This window comes from Bos indicus, chromosome 12, assembly GCF_029378745.1.
Source record: "Bos indicus isolate NIAB-ARS_2022 breed Sahiwal x Tharparkar chromosome 12, NIAB-ARS_B.indTharparkar_mat_pri_1.0, whole genome shotgun sequence".
NCBI classification, from domain to species: domain Eukaryota; kingdom Metazoa; phylum Chordata; class Mammalia; order Artiodactyla; family Bovidae; genus Bos; species Bos indicus.
In genome coordinates, this window is record NC_091771.1 from 32956135 (window position 1) to 32972402 (window position 16268).

General features: G+C 39.1%; 1 protein-coding gene across 3 annotated transcripts in view; it reads right to left on the reverse strand.

Moving 5' to 3' along the window:
* The window catches only part of CDK8 (cyclin dependent kinase 8), a 73037-nt gene that overhangs the window by 39889 nt on the left and 16880 nt on the right, over window positions 1–16268 (reverse strand). For all 3 annotated transcript variants that reach the window (XM_070800259.1, XM_070800258.1, XM_070800257.1), the window contains exon 2: window positions 8534–8609. In XM_070800259.1, the coding sequence (XP_070656360.1) occupies window positions 8534–8609 (76 nt within the window). The remainder of the gene's footprint in view (window positions 1–8533; window positions 8610–16268) is intronic.

The window sequence follows — 16268 nt, forward strand, 5'->3', positions numbered from 1 at the left end:
ACAGGGAATTCAACCTGGTGCTCCCTGATAACCTAGCGGGGTGGGATGGGGTAGGAGTTGGGTTCAAGAGGGAGGGAAGATATGGATACCTATGGTTGATTCATGTTGATGTATGGCAGAAACCAACGTAATAGTGTAAAGCAATTATCCTTCAATTAAAAATAAATATAATGTTAAAATATTATGTTGTAAACATTTTTTTAATAAGTAAATTTTTAAGAAATTACCATTTTAACCATTTTTAAGGGTTCAATTCAGTAGCATAAGCACACTCACAATGCTATGCAGCCATCCCGAAACATCCATTTTAGAACCATTTTATCATCCTAAACAGAAATTCTGTACCTGTTAAGCGATAACTCCCCACTTTTCTCTCCCTGTGAGCCCCTGGTAACCTTTATTCTACTTTCTGTCTCTATGAATTTGCCTATTCTAGGTGCCTCACATAAGTAGAATCATTATTTGTCCTTTTGTGTCTGGCTTATTTCACTAAGCATAACTTAGTCTTTAAGGTTTATCCACGGTGTAACATATATCAAAATTTCATTGCTTTTTATGGCTGGGTACGTTCCATTCCATATATACACATTTTGCTTATTCATTCATCAGCTAACAGTCACTGGTTATTTCCACATTTTGGCTACTGTGAATAATGCTGCTATGAACGCTGGTGTATGAGTACTCAAATTCCTCCTTTCAGTTCTTTGAGTAAATACCTAGGAGGGGAACGGCGAGATCATATGATGACTCTATGTTTAACTTTTCCAGGAACCACCAAACTGGTTTTCACAGTAGTTTCACCGTTTACATTCCCATCAGCAATGTGTTGAGAGTTCCAATTTCTCCACACCCTCATCAACGTTTATTTACCTTCTACAATTTTTTTTATAATAGCCACGTCCTAATAGGTATGATGTGGTATCTGCTGTGGCTTTGATTTGCACTCCCGAATGACTCATGGTGTTAAGTATCTTTTCATGTGCTTATTGGTATATCTTCCTTGGAGAAATGTCTATTCAAGTCTTTATCGTAATGTCTATTCAAGTCCACTGCCTATTTTTGAACTGGGTTTTTTGATCTTGTTATTGAGTTGTATTTCCTTATATAGTGTAGACATTAATCCTTTAGCAGTATATGATTTACAAATATTTTCTTCCATTCCACTAGTTGTCTACGTTTTGACATCACACAACAATACACTTAAATCTGTAGTCTGTAATTCTTTGAAAAACTACCTATAGTTGTCCCTCAATATCAGAGGGGGTCTGATTCCAGGACTCCCCAATATCCCACCCCACGTGGGTACCCAAATCCCCCAGTGCTCAAGTTCCTTATGTAGAATGGTACAATATCTGCATAACCTATGCACATCCTCCCATATACTTAAAATCATCTTTAGATTACTTAAAATATCTAATACAATGTAAATACTACACAAATAGTTGCTGAAGCATGGTAGATTCAAATTTTGCTTTTTGGAACTTTCTGGAAATTTCTTCCCCCAAATATTTCCTACTTGCAGTTGGTTGAATCCATGGATACAAAGGAACAACTGTAACAGCAACATAAGAAAACACAACAAAACAACATTCATCACCACTGAATACCAGATGAGAATTAAGATCTGTAATTCTGTGAGATACAGTACCTATTTTCCTAGGTATTTACATTACAAAGTAAAGTTGATTAAAATTTTATAAATGTTTCATAAAATAATAAAGAGCTTGTACAAACAGAAACAACCAAGTAGAACACACTTTCAAGGGCTTATTAACCCTTGTCATCTCCTAGAAGGACATTCTTCTATTTAAAACCTTGTATCTCCTTATTTTATCTCCGTTTAGCAACCCAAGTGGCCCTAATAATCCATCAGCATTCCCCCTCCACCAAGCAAAAACAAATAAAATAGCAACAATAAGAAAAAACTTCTCATGAAGCCTGATATTCTGTCTTTATCAGTTAGAAATGATTTACACCGTGCCCTGCAAATGTGTTCCAAAGACATGACAGATCTGTGAGAAAGTCAAGGTCTTAGAACTTAGGACTTCAATATCTTTTATAAGAATACTGTCACCAAAACAGGTATCAAGTAAATGTAATGTTAATAATGTATTAGGGGCTCTGAAATGAATTCACAAAACAAAGACTACAAATGGACTATATATGAAGTCATTTATATGAACAATTATTCTTTGGAAAATGATTATTCTATTTAGGAACAAGATTAAATTCAAGTTATATATTTCTACTTTTAGAACAAAACTTCAAACTTACGAAACTCTAGAGATTAAATACAAATTCTCTGAAACTTAAGCCCAATATCTAGAACTATTTGCTAATTAACAAACAAGGCCAAGAATCTGATGCAGGAAAGCCGGGACTCTGGGGTCACTAGGGACCAGTCGGCTGGCTGGAGGAGGGGACCTAGCGCTAAGTTCATCTCAGTTCTGGGTCAGTGTTTTCTCCATTACCTCACAACTGGAACACACTTCTCAGCTGGGCAGCGATTTCAAATCCTCTCTGGAAACCATCAGGGTGGAAATTATAACAAACAAACTCCAAAGCTTTGGCAAAAGCTCTCTCAAATTATTAGAAACCTACATATAAGTAGGTTATTCTCAGGTGTTGCCTGAATCTCACCTTTTTAGTTACTGTACTAAAAAGAAAACAGCAGCAACCATTTTACTGAGCTCTGCCCAGGTGCCAAGAATGGGACCAAGTATGTGACATGCACTATCTCACTCCATCATGAATTACCCTATGAAATATTTATACTGCTTCTGTTTTACAAAGAGGAAATGGTGGTGTAAGGAGATTAAATAATTTGCTCAAGGTCACATTCATAAGTAGTGGTTAGAATCAGGATTTAAATGCTTTCAAAGTTAATTAATTTCTAAAATACAAATCCAACACTCTGTGGTCTAATACCAACACCTCCTAAGACCAAGCCCCCAGAGGCAGTAATTCTTCATCCAGAGACACAGATATTTTAAATATATACTAGGCTGTGAACTGGACAGTGGCAGGTACTGTGTTTTGATTATCATGGAACTGCTAGTTTCAAGCACACTGCCTGGTACTTGAAAGGTATTCATTAAACACCTGGTGAATATATGAATAACTGAATTCATGAATAAACAAAATGTATCAGCTAAAGGCATCGTCAACACACCCTTTGGCTTCTGAACTGTGGACTAACATCAATGCTTTCATCAAAAAAATCAATTCACTTCTATTTTTAAGAAAATCCATCTAATTGGTCAAATATTAAGTCTTTGAGGGCAATGATTTTACTAGTGAGTAAGTATGATTATTATAGTAGTAATAAAAGTGTTACGGACTTAACTGAGTTTGTGTTTGCAAATTCTTGTGTTGAAACCCTAATCCCGGGGCCCTCAGAATGATTCTATTTGGAGATAAGACCCTGAAAGAGGCAATAAAAGTAAAATGAGGTCAGTAGGATGGGCCCTAATCGAATCAGAATGATGACCTTATAAGAAAAGGAGATTAGAACGCAGAGAAAGATGACCTCGTGAAGAGGCCACAAGAGGGTGGCCGTTTGCAAACCAAGGAGAGGTCTCACAGGAAACCAACTGTGCAGGCACCCTCCACCACTAAGAAAACAAGGTTCTGGGTTGTTGAAGTCCCCCAGTCTGTAGCATTCTGTTGTGGCAGCCTGGGCAAACTAGTACAGTAAATAGCTATCACTACTGAGTACGTACAACACGCTCTCCTGGGAGCTGGGTCACTGAGGGATTGGAGCTGGCTGGAGCTGAGTCTCTGTGAGGAGCTGCCTCTAAGTAAATATTTACACTCACGCACTTCCAGGGAGCTGCACTACATTTAGCAGGGCTCATTTACCCAACACCTGCCACACACCAGGCCCTGTGGTAGGTGCTACACAAGGTTCTGGGATATAAAATGTGCTGAGACCTTCCACAGAAGTCCTCTGGCAGCAGATAAATTCAAGTGGGCAGGCCATCTGCACACTGTGGCTGCCACAGTGATGACTGGCATCTACTGAGGAGCCAACAGGTACCCAGAGCTCACCGTGCCCTAAGAAGTGACCAACGCTCCTCATGCACAGAAACCCTATGAGACACCACTGCTCTCATTTTACAAAGAGGAAACTAAAACAGGGAAATCAGGTAACCTGAACCTGCTTTGGGTCCTACAAGCCAGGTAAGTGGTAAAGCCAGGGTAACAAGTGAAGTGAAAGTCTCTCAGTCATGTCCGACTCTGCAACCCCGTGGACTATACAGTCCATGGAATTCTCCAGGCCAGAATACTGGAGTGGGTAGCCATTCCCTTCTTCAGGGAATCTTCCCAACCCAGGGATCGAACCCAGGTCTCCTGCACTGCAGGCGGATTCTTTACCAACTGAGCTATGAGGGAAGTCCAAAGCCAAGATAAGAGCCTGGGTAATCTGGGTAGGGTCTTAACCACTCTCTGCAACCCTGTGAGGCAGTGAGCTATGAGAGGAACAAGGAGACCAGTTGTGGGGGAAAAAACTAGTAATCAACAATAAACTATCTGGAAAGCCTCACATATTTAAAAATTAAACCATATATTTCTAAATAACCCATGAATAAAAGAAAAAACTCACAAAGAAAATGGAAATTGTACTATGTGATGATAATAATACAATGTGACAAAATTTCTCAAGAAAAAAATGAAGAAAAACATAGCTTAGGGGCAAACTTATAGTCTTCATTGCCTTATTAGAAAACAATAGTTTTTTAAAATATCAATGACCTAATGGTCCACCTTAAGAAGATAAGAAAAGCAGGCCAAAAATAAGTAGAAGAGATAATAAAGTTTAAGAGCAAAAATCAATGACACAGAGAACACAAATTACCAAGTCCACAATGAAACAGGGACACCACTATAGAAGCTACATTTATGAAAGACAGTAAGACAATATTCTTAACCTTGTGCCAGTAAATTCAATAACTTAAACAAAATGAAAAATTACATAAAAAATACAACTTAAACACAAAATGCTAAATGTGAAAATATATGGTTTGTGAATTCTGTCAAGCATCTGAGGAAAAATAACTGCCAACTGCACGGAAACTATCAGAATACAGAGGATGAAGAAAGGCTGCCTGACTTGCTCTGTGAGGACAGCACAACTTCAGTACCGAAGACAAAGGCAGTACAAGAATGATAATCATAGACTAACATTCTTCAGAAGACCTAACACTCCTTAACAGCACACTGGTAAATCAAATCAAGTGATATATATAATCAAGCAGGGATTATTTCAAAACTGTAAAATTGGATAAATATTAGGAAAGTAATCAATGCAGTCAGCCAATATAACAGTAAGAGGAAAAACTATACAGTCATTCTGTATACAGAACTATACAGAAGAACTATACAGTCATTTCAGGACATGTGAAAAAAGCATTTGACAAAATTCATTACCATTTACAAAAAAAAAAAGGGAACTTCCTAAAGCTTGGCTGATGGTATATGTAAAAAGCCTATAGCTAGCATTTAACTTGATGGTGAAACACTGAAAACACCTTCCCCCAAGACTGGGAACAAGCAGTAAGATGCTGGCTCTTACCACCATCCAACATCTTCTGAGAGGTTCTAGCCAATGCAATAGGAAAGGAGAAAAATAAAAGCATACAGACAGAAAGAAGTAAAACTATTCCCATTTACAGATGACATAATTATTTATGTAGGAAATTCCAAGATATCACCAAACCTACCAGTGAATTTAGAAATATAATTTATATAATATATAGCATTTTAGGGCTTTCACTGTGATTCAGTGGTAAAGAACCCGCCTGCCAATGCAGGAGGTATGGGTTTGATCCCTGGCCTGGGAAGATCCCACATGCCGCAGAGCAATTAAACTCGTGCACCACAACTACAGAGCCTGTGCTCTAGAACCTGAGAGACACAACTCCTGAGCCCACATGATGCAACTGCTGAAGCCTGTGTGCCCTAGAGCCCGTGCTCCGCAACAACGGAAGCCACCGAGTAAGAAGCCCATACACCTCAACTAGAGAAAAGTCCACGCAGCGACGAAGACCCAGCACAACCGAAAAGAAAAAAAATTAGGAGGAAGGAAATACTCAGAAAAGATATACATAAGTAAGTGGGTAAATCAGGTAAATCTAAATAAATTTGATTTAAAAAAACTTATAACATTAAAAAAATCAATCCTAAGTACAGAAGCAAAGAAGTAGAAAATATTTTAAAATAATACATACATAGTACAGAAAACATAAAATCCTTAGGAATGAATTTAACAACTATGTAAAGCCTCCACACTAAAAAACTATAAAACGTTGTTGACAGAAATTTTTTAAAAACCTTAAAAATGGAAAATATACCTTCTTAAGATTCATGGCTTGGAAGTTTAAGTATTATTAAGATATCAGTTCTCCCTGAACTGATGTAAACCATAATCTCAGCAGGCATTTTTTAGAAATAAAAATGACTAACCAGTTCAACAATGTACATGCTAATTCAGAGAACCTAAAATAGCCCAAACAATCCTGAATCAAAAGAATAAAGCTGGTGGCATTATACCACCTCACTTCAAGTCTTGATGTGTGTGATGCAGAGTGATCTGGAATCAGTCATGGAGAGACAAAGAGATCAATGGAACAGAATAGAGCCCAGAAATAGTCCAACACTTACAGTCATTTCATTTTTTACAAATATGTCAAAGGAATTCAATGGGAAAGAGTCTTTTCCAAAAATGATGCTACAATTGTACATTCGCATGGAGAGAGGGGAGGAGACATTCAAGCATTACATCAGACTACAAATAGAAATGAAGTGAACAGATCACAGACTTACAATAAAAGCTAAAATTGCAAGGCTTTAGAAGAAAACAAAGGGAAATATCTTCACAATCAGCAAACAGACGAAGATGTCTTCAGCCAGACACAGAAAACAAGTCATAATAAAAGGAAAAAACTAGCAAATAAGACATTATCAAAATTAAAAACTTCTGCTCACCTTAGGTAGAAGAACCACTATCAAGTACAATAAAAATAAGGAGTATTCCTTACTGTGCTTAACTGCATTTACAATTATCAACACAGATAAAAAGCTAAGAATGTTTCTGAAATGAATGGAGTGTTGATTTAAAAACTTTTTGTTGATGAATAATAAAGACAGAGGAAAGCACATGAATGGTAAGTGCACAGCTCAGTGAGTTTTCACATGTGAAACCCACATGACCAGACCCAGGGCAAAACCAAGAAACAGAATATCACTAGATCCTGAAAGCTCCCTTGTCTGTCCTTCTGCTCCCTCTCTGCCCCTCCGAAGGTCATCACTATCCTGATGTCCAGCATCACTCACCATATTGCAATGGATTTTAATTCTTTACAACTGACTGGAACACAGAGAATAGTAGAAGTTGCAGAACTGACAGTTAATGAACAGATATCTTACCTCAAGATTCAAGAGTATGAGAATTTTATCAATGAAATGAAATACAGTTTTCATTACAGCATACCTTTGGTTAAGAACGCCCTCCATCTCACTGCTATTCTTCCCTTGTGGGGATAATACTTACATGGCCTCCAAAATCTGAAACCCTCCTCGATTCTCTAGTTATGTATATATACCCTTTTCCCAGTCACTTCTATCACAGTGCCTGTTATATTGTTCCTGTAAGAGTTATGAGTCTCCTTTCTCATCAGTGTGTAAACACTTAAGGCCAGGGTTCTTGACTTTTCTAAGTTTCTATACTTTAACTTGGTCTAGTTGCTGTCAACATGATACAAAATAATTGACTATTAGTTGAAAACCCAATGGTATAGAAGCTGTTAAATGAGTAAAATTATTTAAATTAATACCTCCAGGCCATAACAGCCTGTAGAAAGAGGGCTGAAAGCAATACAAGTGAAGACTATTATAATACATATTTTAGAATACTCTGACTAGAGACTGAAAAGATAAGTCTGGACCCATAGTTTCCCAATGGTAAAAACTGAAGTAAAAGCTCACTTTAAATGTATGAATAATTATTTGGTAATGCATTAACATGAATATTTTCCTTTGGAATCAAAATGAGATTTTAATTACCATGTGGCAATGATATACTTCCAAAAAAGGGGGTACATAATTTTACATATGCAAAAGAATAGACAGAAACAATGAAAATCAAATAATCTCATTTTAAGTTCATAAGTAATGGCAATAATTTCATCTGATTAAAATAGAAACATGAATTTTATATGAATTAACTTATAATAAATACTTTTATTACACACAATGAAATAAGAATAACTGGATCCTTATCTATTTAGTGACTTTTTTTGGAAAATATATCTATTTATATAAACAACTGAGACTTAATCCCAAATCAATTAATTTATATAGCAATTTTTGCTAGAACTACATACCATCTTTACACTTTTCTATAAATAGTTGATATGAAAAATACTTCTCAACTTTCAATTAATGTGTGTTTGTGACAAATACAATTCATAGACTTATATAATTGATACGCATAAGTCAGTTGATAATGATGATAAAAAAGAGCTTCACTTACTGCTATTTCTCTACATGCCGACATAGAGATCCCGGTTCCTTCTATTTGTTTTAAAGCATAGTCTTTATCATCTTTCCTGTGAAAACAAAGTGATTTTAATATATAAATAAATCTAAATGTACATTCATTTTAATATATATAAAGAAATAGGAATCACATACACTTTGACACCCTTCATATATAATCACATAATTTCACATAGGAAAAACTTTTTAGATAATCCAGCACAATCACATTATTTGATGAGGGAAGTTATAGTCAAAGGAATAAAAAGACCTGTTCAAGGCTCTATGCTTATTTGCACAGGAGAAAGAAGATTCCAAAATGAAGCTCCTGACTTCCACCAAGTAAGGTTCCTTCTGCTTTAATATGTGTACGCTTCCCTATGTGTGTGTACATGTGTGTACATGTACACAATGCATATAAAGTAAAACTTGCTTTCTTAAAACCCACTCAGATATTAAGGGGTCAAAAAAGTTAAGAAATGAATGCATCTCTCATGAAGTACAAAATGGTTATGATTTAAAACATGTTGTAGTTCATATCCCCAGATACCTTCAAAGAGATTCACTCAGTTTGTGTTTGCTGAGCAGTCACTGTCTCCAGAACTGGGGATTGACTGGGGTTCCCACCTCTGTGGTGGAGCTTTCCGTGTGTACCGGCAGTGAGAGGTAACTAACCGACCCACCACAGGATATGTGCTAAGGCGCAACCCGCAGAGGTGACCCAAAAGTCACGCTGTGGAGACCCAAGCCAAGTCTCCTCAGCGGAAATCCCAACTAACCAAGGCCTGAAAGACAGTCCTCAGACCTTCTGGACTCAAGACCCTTTTTCTCTCTTGGGTGTCAATGAAGACCCTGAAGAGGTTCTATCAATATTAACCCTCTTAGCATTTAAAAATGGGAACTGTTAAAAACACAGCCCACAAAAGCACATACCCACTAGCCATCAGAGCAACGGCATCATCACCTGCCTCGTCACCTTTGAGAAAAACCCACTGTACACTCATGAGAATCAGAGTGAGGAAAAGCAAAGAATACAGCACTATTGTGAAAATAGTGTTGACCCTGCAGATCCTCTGAAAGGATTTTGGGGACACCTAGGGCTTCCCAGATCACACTCTGAGAACTGTGCTGTGTTAAAAGGGAAACAGTGTGCCTTGTCACCTGAAGGGAGGGAAAAGCATTTGAAAAACAGTCACATTAAATAACTGGAGATGAAGCTGGCGATATAATTAGGAACCAGATCATACAAGTCTTTTTACTCCAAGAACAAGAGGAGGTGCTCCATTCAAGATTTTTAAACAGGAGAATAGCAATCCTCCTTTGGGGAAAACATCTTTGCCTACCCTTTTTGAATGCTAGGGAGGTGTGTGTTGGGGGTGGGGGTGGGGGGGAGAAGGACAGGAGGCTGAGAGATCAGTTAAGTCAACAGTGTCAGAATGACTCAGGTGAGAGGTGATGCTGGCTGCTGCAGAGGAGATGGCTGGAGCCACGTGAGGCAGCACTGCAGCCCACAGCATAGAATCCTGGGGGTGAGAAAGGAGGAGTCGTCATCTGCCTCAGGGAACAAGCTAACAGCATCATTCACAGGAGGTCAGAGGGAACAGGAAGATGAGCGCTCTGCCGTGTGCAGGCTGAGTCTGATACTTGTGAGACACCTACGTGGGAGTGCCAAGCTGAAGAGACCCGTCCAAAGAGAAAGCTGAAGATATTAGAGTATACATACCATCATCCAAGTCAGGAGAGTACATGAGGGGAGATCAGAGACTAGGAATAGCAAGAAAAAGAATTTCAGAAATGGGCAGAATAGTAAACAGTATCCAAAGCTGCAGAGAAGCCTAGTAAGGTGAGGACTGAGCAGCGTCCACTGAATTTAGCAATGATGAAGTCACCGAGGGATGCTGGACTAGGCAAAAATAGCTGCGGTGACACAGCAGCAGAGTCTACACTGCAGAAGGCTGAGCAATGACTTGGGCATTAAGTCAACTGAGACGTAGGTGATTCTTTGAAGGTGATAAAATAAGGCAGCAGCTGGAGTAGTACACAGATTAAACATTTCTTAAGATGTAACAGACTCGAGTATGTTAAGTACTGAGAGGAAGAGCCCAGAGAAAAGGAAATGAGAGGGGAAAAGGAGAAAAGCAGACTGAAATGGGGGGGGGGGGGACTAGATTGCAAGCGAGGTCAAATGCTTCTCCATCATATCACTAACAGGAAGACCAAGGAGGATACAGGTGCAGAGGGGTGGGTTCAGAGGCAAAAGCCAGGGAGTTCTCATTCTGATGGCTTTCATATTTTTCCGATGTTGGAAATGAGATCAAATACTAACAGAAAGGGCAGGGTGATAGAGCTGGGGTTCTGAAAAGACCGAAGGTTTGACTGAACAAAGGGGTAACTCCTTAGAAAATCAATTAATTTTATTTAACACTTTATTATTTTAAATTATTAAGTCTGCTTGGCTTTATCTTTGCTTACATATTTACACCTTATCTTTAGTTGCAAAAACAAATCCCAATGACATTATCTTTCTGAAAAGAGATTTGTTTTATGACAATCAGATCTACAAGTACTTTCTAGCAAAGCACACAAATGGGCACACATTATATTAAAAATACATTAAGAATATCTATACTTAACGTTCACCAAGTTGGAATGATGTCTGAAAACTTAAAGGGGGCATTAAAGAGAGTGACACAAAAACAAAATGAAATTGGGATCAGAATAAATCCACCAGGGATTAGACAGTTCATGTGCAAGCTACTAATTTAAACAGATGGTCAACCCAGGAGTGTGACAGGTTGTTATATCTACTGCTGAGGATGACTTCCTAAACTAGAGCCCTCTGTGGAGAGAATGAGCAGTGGGGAAAGAAAAAAACCAAAGACTAACTCATTCACCCCCCTTAACAATCACCTCTGGACTTTCTCTTCTTTAAAAACCGCCTTGTGAAAATTTCTTCAAAATGAACTAAAAATTTTGAATCTGCAATCATTTCTCTCCCTCACCCCAAGTAGTTACATGTTTTATCTTTTTAAAAAGTTATAAGAAAGAAAGGTAAATGGGAGAATACTTTAAAAAAAAAAAAACACCTTAAAAGATGTGTGATTATCAAAAAGGCAACAACCTCTTAAAACTCACCTAATTACCATCATAATATAACAGTACTTGGTGATGTGTGGAGCACACTTCTTTAACCACAAAGGCAGACTAGAGAGGAAAAGGAGTCCCAATCTAGTCGTAGTAGTCAGACTATCAATAATAACTGCAGTATAGGGTTCTATATAAAGTACTATAAACACAGGGGATGTTCAGCTATACCTTGAAGGGTCGAAGGAAAGCTTCTACAAGAGTATACTTAAGCAGAATGTCTTAAGACTAAAGAAGCTTGTCAGGAAAGGAAAGAGGGGCTGGGGAAAGAAATGAGTAGTTACATGAGACATCCTAGGAAGGCGGAACAGCATGAACAAAAATACGGAGGCACAGGCAGGGTCTGGCTGCTTGGAGAAGAGCAAAATGAGCAGCAGCTGCGTAAAATCATGGAACCATGCGGACAGCCCCGAGGTCTGCCTGCTTTCAGAGGCGGGGTGGGAGCAGAGCTTTCACGTCAGCTGTCTCCAAAGGGTGCAGAGTATGTGTGCCTCACCTCAAGGAGTGTACAAAACAAATGAGGACGACAAGAGAAAATTATTACATTTAAAGATAAGCAAACAAAGCTAGAGAAAGTGTGTCATGTGACATGAACAAAAAGAGGAGGGTACAGCCACGATGAACACGCGCCTTTAACAGATGAGGGGGGCGGGTAAGTTAATGGCTGCAAAGGAGTGCTTACAAAAATGAGCAGTGTTCTGGTAAAACAGAGTACTGAACACACATATCTAACTTGACTCCCCTCCTACACCCTACTAAAACTATGGAAAAGGCACAAACTTATAAGAAGATGGCATATACATTTGGCAACTAGAACAAAAGTGGACAAACAGTAACGGATGACAAGATCAAAAAAAACCAAAGAAGCTGATAGAAAGCTGAGCACCACCTGGATTTTCAGAGTCAAATCCTCAAAGCTGAGACCTGAGAAGACAATAGCCCTCTGGAAGCAGAGCTGGCTAGGCAGAAGATAAACTGAGGACAGAGCCTAAGAAACAGCAGTGAAACACAGAGAAATGCGAAAGAAAAACAGAGAATATCAGAGAACCAGTCCAGGGAATCCAAATAATTAGGAGTTTCAAAAAAAAAGAACAGAAAAGAGAGGCAGAAAACTTACAAAGTAATTCAAGAAAACTCGAGCAACTGAAGGACAGGATTTGTAACACTGCAAGGGTTCAATGAGTTCCCATCACAAATGAAAGCCCACCCACATCAAGACACAATATTTAGGTATTTCAGAAAAGTGGAGACAAGCGGCAGATTTTACAAGCATCCAGTGAAGATGGGTAATGGGCCACCTAAAAAGGATCAATGTTATTCAGCCACGAGAAAGAAGGAAATCCTGCCACTTGTGATGACTTGGATTACGTGTGGATCTTGAAGACACTATGCTGCTGCTGCTGCTGCTAAGTCGCTTCAGTCGTGTCCAACTCTGTGCGACCCCAGAGATGGCAGCCCACCAGGCTCCCCCATCCCTGGGATTCTCCAGGGAAGAACACTGGAGTGGGTTGCCACTGCCTTCTCCAATGCATGAAATTGAAAAGTGAAAGTGAAGTCGCTCAGTCGTGTCCAACTCCTAGCGACCCCATGGACTGCAGCCTACCACGCTCCTCCACCCATGGGATTTGCCAGACAAGAGTACTGGAGTGGGTTGCCATTGCCTTCTCCAGACACTATGCTAGGTGAGATAAATCAGAGAGAGAATATCATTTACATGTGCAGTCTCCTGTAAATAGACAAAGCAGAAGAGCAGTTACCAGGGGTTCAGGGACTGGGGAGGTATTGTTGAAGGGTAAAACTTGCAACCAGCAGATAAAAAAAATCCTGGAGATCTATGCACAGCACAGTGTACTATAAACTTCAAAGTTGCTAAGAGACTATATCTTAATTATTTCCATCACAAAAAAAGAAATTATGTGATGTAATAATTCTGGTTAACACAATAATTTTCCAGAGCTGTTCAACCTTATCACTGATGTAAACAACTATCTTCCCTTGCCAGATACTTAACCAGCTCTACATGCTCTCAGATTAGGTGTTTGGCTATTTCTGAAGCAACATTAGGGAAAGACTGCACTTGAGCTCCCATGGAAATGGCCTTGCCATGTTCTGCAGTAAAACTCTTTGGATCCACAGCTCTCAGTAACAATGACAGACCACTTCCTCAAATTACTGGAAGACTGTCCAGCTAGAGACCCCAAATTGAGGATTCCTAAGAATCATCCAGAAGACAATCTCAGAATAAGAAAATTATTCTGAGATTAATTTTCTACCCGAGACCTTTAGATCAAGTGGCCTGAGAGAGACAGCTTCCACCCTCAGCAATTACAGAACAAAATCTAAATAGTTAGAACCAAAGATTGTCAGGCTTTAATCTTCATGTTCTCTTTTTTAGTTCTTTCCCTTCCTCTCTGCTGCTTTAAACTTCTGAATTGTTAACAGACACTTCTTGTTTCTAACAATGATACCCATAATATTGCTCTTTGCACCCCGAGTCACTCCTTGCATGAGTCTTATTCCCGGTTACAATTTGCTCAGAAGTTCACTAAAATTTGCAAATAGGCCAACTGTTGAAATTGGTAGCCATTCTTTTGGGTGCAACTCAGCTCATTCTAGTTCTTGGGTACTGAAGTACTAAGCAATTCTTTCAAATAGCCAACTAACAGTAAACAAGACAAACAGCCCCTATGATGCTAAACCTAGGATGGTTTGTCTATGCCCAAACCACACTTGGGACCTTGGTGCTTGGATTACAAACGGTTAACAATCTCTCAGCATTTGCAGTGCGCGAGAGCTCGGGTGCCATCTCCAGAGTCTTCCAGTGTACAGCCACTTTAGCTTCAGAGAGCTCAATAACTAACCTTACAACAGAAAGTATTCATAAAATACTGACTTCAGTTAACAGTAGCTGAGGCTTTCCGAACAGTCTCCTGGTCAGCAGAATCCCAGCACAGAGGAGAGCTGGATTTCACAGAACAATGTCCCACAGGGCTGAATCTGGCCAAAAAGAAGGCCTGAGAAAGTGAAAATAAACCCCACTGATAATCAATCTCTGATATCTCTCAGAAATTAGTGGCAAGGCCAGTAGAAAAGGCAAGCAGGAAATGGAGTTTTGCCCAAGGCTACAGCAGAATGGCAAAAGAACTAGAACGGCCCTTTTCTGAGCGATGACTGCTCTGACTGATGATGCCCAGCTCTGCTTCGCTCCTCCTGCCTTGAGCAGAATACTGAGGCACCCAATTACCAAACGACCACCCCCCCCCCTCCCCCCCGCCATGCCAGGATCCAGCCCACAGATGGTCTCCTCCTCAGTTCTTCCTTAGAATCATTCCACCCACACTCACCTAGAAGACCCCCCTGCTCTGGGAGCCAGGTGTGCGCCCACCCTTGCTGCAGCAGACCAATAAGCTCTAGTACTGGCGCATTCCTGGGGCCTGTATCATACAGGATGCCCAATTATCTCACACGGAGTTACAATGCATTAAAGCAAACTGAACAACAGTCCCTTTCATTTAAATCGGGTCAGCTCTCAGAGAACACATTCTAGCTAGCCATGCTAAGTTTTGCTTAAAATTCCTTTTCAGGTTAACTTGTTAGCTCTTTCAATCATTCTGACAAATGGAATCTGCAACTTTTTGGTTAATTACATTAGTTTATTTAGAAGATTATTAGAACTACTAACTCTTGATTTGGGAGGCGTTCCTGTGCTTGGCACTATTATAGTTCCTAAGATATACCAATGAACAAGACAGACCCAACAGGAGTTACTTCCACGTTTCTCAGGAGCTCCAGATGCCAAGCTCCAGGAAGTTACAAAGCTTCTTATAAACTTAGCTATGAATCTCTCTCCTCTGCATTATCGTGAGGGATTCAAGCTCAGTTTGTTAGCTCTCATACTTCAAATGCATCTTTATCTTGTTTGGAAAAAAGCTACATAAAGTTTAAAAAGTATTTCTAAGCTTGGAGACTAGAAAGAAACTCCTGGTCCTTTCTGTTACGAGATTACAGTAAAAGGATCAGATACCACTAAATGTATACTTGGAGTACAACAGGTGAATATTTTTTAAACGTTCAGGTGTATTCACATGCCTGATGTGATGCTCCTTTTAAGAAGAAAATCTTTGGGGCCAAGCAGAAATAAATTGGGCAGATATGCAAAATAGCAGGAAAGACCAGTCATTAGGGAGTTAAGGATTACACATTAATTTCTCTTTTCAGCGTTGCTCATTTCTTCTAGCATGAATATTAAGGAGAAAAAGAATGATTATAAATTACCAGTGCCAAAATACAGTTCTTGAAGTCAAGATGCCGTGATTATAACTTTATTCTTCACAGAGCTGTGTTCAAAAAAAATGACACTGGGAAGACGACTTAAGAAACATGGGTTGGTTGTTTACTTTGATGGAAACCCCCACATTTAATGATATCTGATCACATTACTGTTGATATATTTAAAACGTGTATGTAAATACATGCACATATATATACATGTACACGTACGTAGATAAAAACTTTCACATACTTGAGACAGACAGACATATATACACCCCAAAATACATGTGTCTATGTACATGCAGAGGAAGAGG